Source organism: Vespa velutina, chromosome 3, assembly GCF_912470025.1.
Source record: "Vespa velutina chromosome 3, iVesVel2.1, whole genome shotgun sequence".
Taxonomy (NCBI): Eukaryota; Metazoa; Arthropoda; class Insecta; order Hymenoptera; family Vespidae; genus Vespa; species Vespa velutina.
Window position 1 is genome coordinate 10,773,753 of NC_062190.1, and position 10,000 is coordinate 10,783,752.

At 29.9% G+C, this 10,000-nt stretch overlaps 1 protein-coding gene across 8 annotated transcripts in view; it reads right to left on the minus strand.

The window, feature by feature from the left end:
* LOC124948043 (fibrillin-1-like) overlaps positions 1-10,000 on the minus strand; it is a 146,656-nt gene that overhangs the window by 44,740 nt on the left and 91,916 nt on the right. For 7 of the 8 annotated variants that reach the window (XR_007100584.1, XM_047491083.1, XM_047491085.1 and 4 more), the window contains exon 4: positions 1,755-2,079. Coding sequence is in view for 7 of the 8 variants with exons in the window: in XM_047491083.1 (XP_047347039.1) it covers positions 1,755-2,079 (325 nt within the window). In the remaining variant the exon portion in view is untranslated. Of the gene's footprint in view, positions 1-1,754; positions 2,080-3,492; positions 3,588-10,000 lie in introns of all 8 variants that reach the window. The other variant, XM_047491087.1, reaches the window with a different exon arrangement.

Sequence of the window (10,000 nt, forward strand, 5' to 3'; positions counted from 1 at the left end):
AATATAATTTTTCTAAAGAGAAAAATAAATAAATCCATTCGTCGGCCATTATACGCAAAGTTCAATAATGACGTTCGTTATACGAATCTAAATGGAATACGAAATATTTTTTTTTTTTTTTTTTTTTTTTATAATTTTGTCTACTTCTTCCACAACTTCGAAGTGTCTACTATACGACGTCGAACCAACGAAGGAACTAATGAAAAAAAAAAAAAAAAAAAAAGAAAGAAAAATTCGACGAACACCAAAAATTCTCGTACTTTCTGTTTCGTTTTTTCTTTTTTTCTTTTCTTTTTCTTTTTCTTTCTTTTTCATAAAACATTCGAAATGATAGAAAACTGTACAAAAAAAAAAATTCTTCGATTAATTCATTCACGAAGAGATCATCAATGATATATATTTCAGATAATAATATTCGAATGGAATAGAAAATTGAAGAGAGAAAAGATACAAAAAAATGTAAAAAATTTCTCATTTCCTATTCGTTCCACCCTATATATATATATATATATATATATATATATATATATATATATATATATATATATCACAGAATCTTATACACAAAGGACAATTTCTTCGAGCAAACATATACCGCGAACTATCGATCGAAAGAGAGATGCTAGAATAGTTTTCTTTTTTTCTCTTATGAAGTGAGTACACACATACACACACATATATATATATATATATATATGTATGTATACGTGAAACATTTGAAATGTAAATAAAAAAAAATTGTAGATAAAAGAATTCATGGAGAAGGACAAACAACAATGAATGTGTTTGAGTGTAGAAACTTGAATACAAGGCGAATTATTGTATCGTTCATTACGTAACATTCGAAGTGTTTACGTCAAACGAATGAAAAGAAGGGAGAAAAAAAAAATGAAAGTACAAGAAAATTCCCCGTTTCTTTTCTTTTTTTCTTTTGTTTTGTTTTCTTCTTTTTTTTTTCTTTTTTATTTTTTTTTTGTCCCACCCTGTATATATCCTATACGAAAAGGACAATTTCTTCGAGCAAAATAAAAATCGCGACCAATGTGCATCGATTGAAGGGTGATAGAACGTTTTCTTTTTTTTTTCCTTCATTTCTTTTTTCTTTTTTCTCTTACTCCTATAAAAAAAAAAATACACACGCTTATTTATATATGAAACATTCGAAGTGAAAAAATTCGAAGTGAAAAGAGAGAGAGAAGAAAAAACAAAAAAAAAAAAAAGAAAAAAAAAAGAAAAAAAGAAAAAAGAAAAAAGCAAGAAAAATTATTCAAGAACAGACACCAATGAGCCATGTTTCGTATAAAAACTCAAACGTAGTAAAAACGTAGTCGTTCATTTAATAACTTTTGAAAGTTTGTAAGTCGAAGAAAAGAAGAAGAAAAAGGAGAAGAAGAAGAAAAGAAAGAAGAAAACAAATGTAAAAAAAAAAAAAGGAAAAAGAAAAGATAGGAAAAAACTTTTCTTTGCCCTCTCTCTCTCTCTCTCTCTCTCTCTCTCTCGTTGTCCGAACCCTATAATATATCTAACAAAAAGTCTTTTACATCTCTTCGGGAATATCTTTTATCGGGATATTATAATGCAAATAAAATAAAATTGACCGAAGAATGAATAAAGTAAAAAGAAAAAAAAAAAGAAAAAAAAAAAAGAAAGAAAAAGATGCTGTTCTCCTTCTTTTTCTTTTCTTTTCCTTTTTTCTTTTTTTTTTTTGTTTTGTTTTGTTTTGTTTTGTTTTGTTTTGTTTTTTCAAAACCGACCTAGCGTATCTCGGAGAATATGCATTAACGACCGTGGGTGCTTTGATAAGGCCCTTTCTGCGTGCCTTCATGAGACAACTTAGATCCAATCTCGACATCAAAGTTTCGTTCAAGCCACCGACATCCGACACCAACGACGGCTTTACTCCCGATAGAGACTTCTCCGGCATTTGCTTTCTCTTATCCTTCGTTTTCCTACGTCTCTTCAACTCGCCGAGTCTCTTCCGTGCTTGAACCCGTTGCTTCCTCGTCGTATCGCTTCTCAAATTTCTACTTGGCTCATCACCCATATATAGATCGTTACGAAAGTGTTGCAACTTGTTCTCTAAAACATAAAGGCAATCAATTAATTATCTTATCTCGTTAACGAACAATTAATCAACGTTCACGTTGATTATGGTCGATTTTTAGAATTTCTTTTCTTTTCTCTCTCTCTCTCTCTCTCTCTCTCTCTCTCTCTCTCTCTCTCTCTCTCTCTCTCTCTTCATTTCCACCCAAACGAACTCATTCGCTCGATCAAACTCAATAACGGATAAATTACGAAATTTGACCTATGACGTAATTCAATCGATCTCGTAGAATTTTTCTCCTCTTGTTTCTTTTCTTTTTTTTTTTTTTTTACCTCTCCTTCTTATGTTTTTTTTTCTTTTTTTTTCTTTTTTTTTCTTTTTTTCTTTTTCCTTTACTTATTTTTCCATCGGTCAGACTTCGTTGCAAGTCAGTGCGAATAGTTTTTTTTTTTTTTTTATAACGTTTCAATCGAAATAATAAATCTGTTGAAAAATAGAAAGGAAAAAGAAAAAGGGAGAAAAATATATACAAAACGAAAGATCAAAGTCTTGATATATTTTGGTCTGGGATTATCGCAGTTTCGAAGAGGAAAAGAGAGAAGAAAGAAAGTAAAACAACAGAAACGAAAATAAAAATTGAGTCTAATATCGACATAAATTAAATTACTACGACGAGAGGGGCGGTAGGGAGGGGAGGGGGGCGAAGGAGGGAGTATTATCGTGCAGCTTGAGAAGTAGCTTCCTTCTTGGTGGAACGGCTAAGAAGAACTCTGGACTCGAGTAAAGCAAATGAGATTTTATCGCGATTAAACGGGTCGCTATTAAGGTAAACGAAATACCCTTATACGTATCTAATCTATGTGCGCGAGGTTTATTATAATTAGAAATCATTAAAATTAATTATAAGACAATGCAGATACGACGATATATATAATTCAAGCTTGAATTTCATTGATTAAAAAAGAAAGGGAAAAACGAAGAAGGAAAAAAGTAATTGTTGTTGTCGTTCTTTTTTTTTTTTTCTTTGTTCTCTTGCTTTAATAGATGGCGGAGAAGAGGCGCGAGGAGGGGGGGGGGGAAGAGGAGGAGGAAGTAAACATCACACATGTACTAAAACATATATTGGATACAAAATAATAGGACGAAGAAGAAACGTAATATATATATATATATATATATGTTTACACATATACACACACACACGCGCGCGCATGCACACACATACATATATACATATGTACAACTAATGCTTCTACATGTTTGCAAAGATTGGACCCGTATAAGGAGTCAAGATCGAGACACGCGATAGAGTAGTCTTAAAGGGTCAAAGTGCCATGAGCTGAACATGCTCGTTTACGCGAACATATATATATATATATATATATATATGTGTGTGTGTGTGTGAGTATGTGTATGTATATACGCATATCTGTACTACTAGCACTAACTTCTATAAGATCAAGGTGAGAAGATGATTCACTGTCCGTGTCCTATCTCAAGTACCGTCGACCATACACTGTTTCCTCTGTTACCAACACGTTTACTAAAAAGAACAACAGAAGGAAGAAGAAAACAACCAGAATAATGTCTATCCATATCGATAACTCGATACATTAATCCCGATTTAAATGGATTCCTATAATACATAACCCGTGAAAATATTTTATTTATAAACGATAAATTTAATATAGATATCGGAAAGAAAAAAATTTATATATACACATATATATATATATATATATATATATATATATATATCTTTTGTATATTAATATAGATAGAAGATTAATTTCAATAATAAATTTAATTTTAACGGATTTTATAAACCATTAACATGAAATAATATTTATCAACGATATAAGAGATATTGAAATTAAATAATAAATTTAATATCGAAACTTTGTTATTGATGATAAAGAAGAAGAAGAAGAAGAAGAAGAAGAAAAGAGATAAAAAAAAAAGTACTTCATACTTCCATAACTTTATTCTATATTTAATTACATCATACCGATGATCAATGGGACGAAAAATAAACTATACCTCACGTTTGTAATACTTATAACAATTCAAAAAACATCTAATTTTATATAATTATATATATATATTTTTTTTTTATTTTATTTATTTATTTTTCTTTCTTTCTTTTTCTTTATCCTTTACTATCTCGAAGCATAACTTTATAATTCATTCTATTATTAATTATTATTTTTGGGATATAATCGATATGAAGAGGAACAGGGAAGGAAGAGAAGGACGATAGATGGTGGGAAAAGGGTGAAAGGTCAAGTAACTACTGGCGGACAGACGAAAATACGTTGTGAGTGAGAAAAGACTAATTGTAAGTTAGACACGAAAGGTTAAAAAAAAAAATGTGCCTGTGTTAGTTCTCATGAAGAAAGAAAGAGAGAAAAAGATAGAACATATGTACGTGCTGTTTCAACTATCCTCATAGTCTTTCTTTTTCTATCACTACCTTTTTCTCTCTCTCTCTCTCTCTCTCTCTCTCTCTCTCTCTGTAATTCCCTCGAGTGACTAGAACACACTTTTTGCTTGGATTAGCTAGACTCTTCTTTCGCTTCACGCTTCGGTTCTTAACTAATCGAAGGTAAGAGGGATTGATAAGCGTAACGCAAGAATAAACGATCAGGATTAACATGAAACTTACTGTAAAACGTATGTCCATATGTGTATGCGTGTGCGTGTTTTGCTTTTTTTTCCTCTTCATAAACTTTATGGAACATAATCGTCGTGAGAAATAATCGTCTTTGTTTTTTTCTTCCCTCTATTTTTTATTTTCCAACGTTTGTTTCTTTTTTCTTTTTATTTATTATTCTTTTCCTTTTTTCTTTTTTTCTTTTTTTTTAATCGCCTAACATTAAATCGTCATCTTTCAAAAGATTGAGCTTCTATTATGATAACGAAATTATTAAATTATTAAAACGCACATATTAATGTTACTCTCTCTCTCTCTCTCTCTCTCTCTCTCTTTAATTATAAATAATAAACATCGCATAATAATACAAATCGATAACGCTAACAATCTTTATACCGAGATATTAGATATAAACGTTACTTATATACTGATATAAGTAATATGTATGTATATCAAATACTTATACATACGTATATACATATATATTCCTAGATATGTAAATATTTAAATATGTAAACATTAGTATATGTATTTATATATATAATACATTTATGTATATATGATATTTATCTCTTTTGGAAGAGAGAGAGAGAGAGAGAGAGAGAGAGAGAGAAAAAGATAGTTAATACTTATGGGAATTCCTGCTTTACCCTTATCAATATTCCTTCTTTCGATATGACATAGTCCTACGGAACGTATCAAGAAAAAACTGAAAATGAGAATTCGAAGGAGAAAAATTTGAAGGAGAAAAATTTGAAGGAGAAAAATTTGAAGGAGAAGGAGAAAGAAGGAACTTGGTTCTCGCACATACTATGGAAAAATCCCATTAGGATCGTCCCTCAAGGATGCAGTTATAATCTGTCCCCTTGGACCGTTCGTTCAACATAACGTGTTTTCTATCTCTCTCTCTCTCTCCCTCTTTCTTTTTCCCGCTCCCTTTCTCACATATATAGACACATACAAACATACATTTTCTTTCTATCTATTTCTCTACGATACTTTCTCTCTCTCTCTCTCTCTCCCTCTCTTTCTCTCTCCCTCTTTCCCTATATGAAGTTAGGTTCAGAGGGCCAACGTACCTGGTTACACGCATCCTCGGTTACGTATACTTGGTGCCTTGTTAGAATTGCCTTTTGCGAACATTTCCTCTCTCTCTCTCTCTCTCTCTCTTTCTTTCTCTTAACGGAACTAGCACACAGAAACGTTCAACGAAGAAATTGCATGCTTTCGAGCGTAACGCGCGTTACCCAGAAGCAGATCGCTTTTCTTTATACTTTGCTCTCCATCTTCCTCTCTCTTCCTCTCTCTTTCTCTTTCTCTCTCTCTCTCTCTCTCTCTCTCTCTCTCTCTCTCTCTCTTTTCCTTCTCTTCGCGAGATCAAGCTGCTCTTCTATCTACTACTCGTCGATATCCGATTATGATGATCGAGATCGTGATCGAGATCGATTTGCAATATTTTATGTTTTTTTTTTTTTCGTTTCTTTTGCGCGACTAATAGCAAAAAGGGGAAAGAAATGGTAAGAGGGATGGGATACTCCTCTCTCTTTATACCTTTTTATCAGTTCGTTTTTTTTATCATTTCGACTTGCGAAAGATACAAAACGAATCGTAACTTTTTCACATTTTCTTTTTTTCTTTTTTTTCCCCCTTTACGTTTGAATTTATTTTGCTTTTGAAAACAAAAATTCGCCAAGACAGAGAGAGAGATAGATAGAGAGAGAGAGAGAGAGAGAGAGAGAGAGAGAGAGAGAGAGATAGGAAAGAAATGCCAATCGTTTAATACGAGAAAATATTTTTCTCCGAGATTTAGAGTAAATTAATGGAGGAATCTCATGGAAGTAAGGAAGGATGGGATTGTAGGAGGGATTGGGAAGGGAGGTGCTCCGTTTATGCGCATTATGAGCGAGTCTTGTATACCTATTTGGTTTATCTCGATCTCGACGAATTCGTGGTATGTCAGACCGACGAAATTCGTGCCGTCAAAAGCACGTCGAATAGGTGGAGGAGACTGAGAAGGAGACCGAGAAGGAGGATTGTGGAAGGAGAATGAGAAGGAGGAGGAAGAGGAGGAGGAGGAGGAGGAAGAGAACTCGGTCGAAAACGGAGAACGTTCCTGAAGTGGTAGTTTAGCGTTCGTCCTAAAGCTATTACCTTCTGGACTTCACGACTTCCGAAAGATTCTTCCTCTCCATCGATCCTCGAGATCTTCGCTAACCTCTTTAACGTTCTCTATATACATACATATATATATATATATATATATGTGTGTGTGTGTATGTGTTTGTGTGTATTGTAATATAATGTAGATATGTAACGCAAGTACACGTATATTTACCGGCATTTAAATTGATGATACTTGAAAAGTTCTTATAAATACGTTCCAAATCGATCCCTTCATAATATTACTCTACTCGAAAAAAAAGAAGGAATGGAAAATGAAAAAAAAGAAAAGAAGAAAGAAAGAGAGAGAGGGAGAATAAAAAAAAATGTATTCCTTATCGTTCTATTGTGATGTGTTATTATCGAAATAACATACAACACATAATATTTCTATATTATGAAAGTTTCATTTAATTTTATCGCGATAAAGTTTAACAGTTATTTAATTCGTTTATAATATTTCCAATTTTCTTTTTGTTTTAATTTATAACTTTATATTGATAGATATGATATTATATTAGTACTTATTATCAATATTAATTTTAATATATAATTGTACCGATATTTTGTAATATTATATAACGAATATTCTAATAGTTTTTTTTTTTTTTGTAATTATATATATATATATATATATATATATATATGTATACATAATTTTGGTTTAAACGAAAAAATTAAATTATATTATTACACTTTGTACTTATATGTATATACATACATTCGAATAATTTTATCTAAAATCTAATCCCGTAAAAATGTCGTGACCAACAAGAAATAGTCAACCGATTGAAATGGATAGAAGACATTAGAAAAGATATAAGACTACACAATCTATTTAAATTCCGTCATGTCGTACGGAGATATCACGAAGAGTTCACGTGCGTCTAACAGCGATTACATTGTTTATTTCGTTTACAAGTTCAATCTTATATGTTAGATATAAGTGAGTGAGAGAAGGAGATAGAAATAGACCGGTCCGATCAACTTTCTCGAAGTCGTCGGTCCCGTCGGTCCGTCAATCCGTCCAATCGTACACCACGCAGGCGTGAAATTCGTGCGACCGTCGTCTTATCGTTTATCTCGACTTCGTCCTGATAATTTAAGCCGCCTCTGAATCAACCCTTTGTATTCTCACGACTCTCCATGACGACGAAGCAATATGCATCTACTATAGCCATTTATACCTAACACGTGCTGCTCGTAATTTATGAGACACACCTCGCCTTCCAAATCTATTTTCGATATTTTCTTATCGACGTTGTTAGATATTAAAAACATTATGATATTAATTCACGAATAAAACTTATGTATTTACGTATATGTATGTATATATGTAGTTATAAAAAAAAAAAAAAAAAAACAAAAAAAAGAAAAGAAACAAAAGAAACTTAATATAATTTTGCTTATTTATTTGTTACATATAATAAATAAATAGAAAATTCGTACGTAATTTCGATTGCCAAATAGAAGAAACGATCTTTTTGTCCGAATGAATGTTGCGCGTTTGAAAAACAAAAAAATACGATAATAACAATAAAAACAAATATATATATATATAAAACATTACAAATTAAATTTTACGGAAATTAATTTACAAACAAAATCTATGTACATATGTGTAACTTATAAAAAGAAAAGAAAATTATTAATATTATATGATGTTTTTTTAATGTCGAAAACTTCATTAAAAAAAATTTCAATTAAAATTTTTGAAAATTATTTATATTTGAAAAGCAAAAATTAATGGATATATAAATTATATCTCTACAAAAATAATATTATATTCTTTTATCTGTAAAACGTATATAAATATAATTTACTTCGAACATTTTCTTCTTCGTATGTATATATATATATATATGTCGATATTTATATCAAAGAACGAAATTTTCTAAAGATGTCATTCGTTCTAATGTCATATAATGATAATTAGATTAACAATTACGATGTCCATTTAAATCTTTCTGACTTTGAGAGATATTCGACGTGACTGTCGATAATACTTCTTAATAATATTATTGGAATTAGTTGATTATCGAATCGTCTAATTTAAAAACGATATTTAACTTCTTCTTCGAAGCTAGAAATAGAATTTATCATCGATCATACGTATCCTATAATTTATCGAATATTACAAACGTGTACGATAAAATATCTATGAAAATATTTTGTCGATCACATTGAAATTCCAATGTATTTTATTCACATATAATATATAAATAAAAACATTCGTACGAAATTTTAATCTTTCAGTTAACGCGGAAGGAACGATCTCTCATTTATTTGAATAAATGTTTCATGTTTAAAAAAATTAAAAAAAGAAAAAACAAACGAAATAATAATAATAATAATAATAATAATAATAATAATAATAATAATAATAATAATAATGATAATAATAATAAAATGTATCGAAGAGTATTCAAACGAATATATCTGCGTATAATGAATAAGTAAAAATATTGGTACGAAATTCCAATAGCTAATAGAAAAAATGATATCTTTGTTTATCTATATGTTGCAATTTGGAAGAAAAAAAAATAAAAGAAATAAAAAAAAAATAAATAAAATAATGAAACAAAATATATATGGATGGAAGAGAATTCAAACGAGTATATACCTACGGACATATAACAAATAAATAGAAAATTCATATAAAATTTCAATAGTGAATAGAAGAAATGATCTCTTTGTCTGAACGAATGTTGCGTGTTTATAAAATAATAAAAAATAAAAAAAAAAAAATATATATATATATATATATAAAAATATCCAAACGAGTATATTTACGAACATATAACAAATAAATAGAAAATTCGTACGAGATTTCAATAGTTAATAAAAGGAACAATCTCTTTGTCTGAACTGAATGTTGCATGTTTAAAAAAAAAAAAATATGTATATGTCAAAAAATATCATAGTATACCTACACATACGTATAATAAATAAATAGAAAATTCGTACGAAATTCCGATAGCCATGTAGAAGGAACGATCTCTTTTTGTCTGAAAGAATGTTACGTGATTAAAAACAAAAAAAAAATAACAATAATATAATATATAAAATAATGTAAAAATAACAATAATATATATATATGTATATTAAAATAAGAAAAAAATAACTAGTTATCGAGTTTCCAA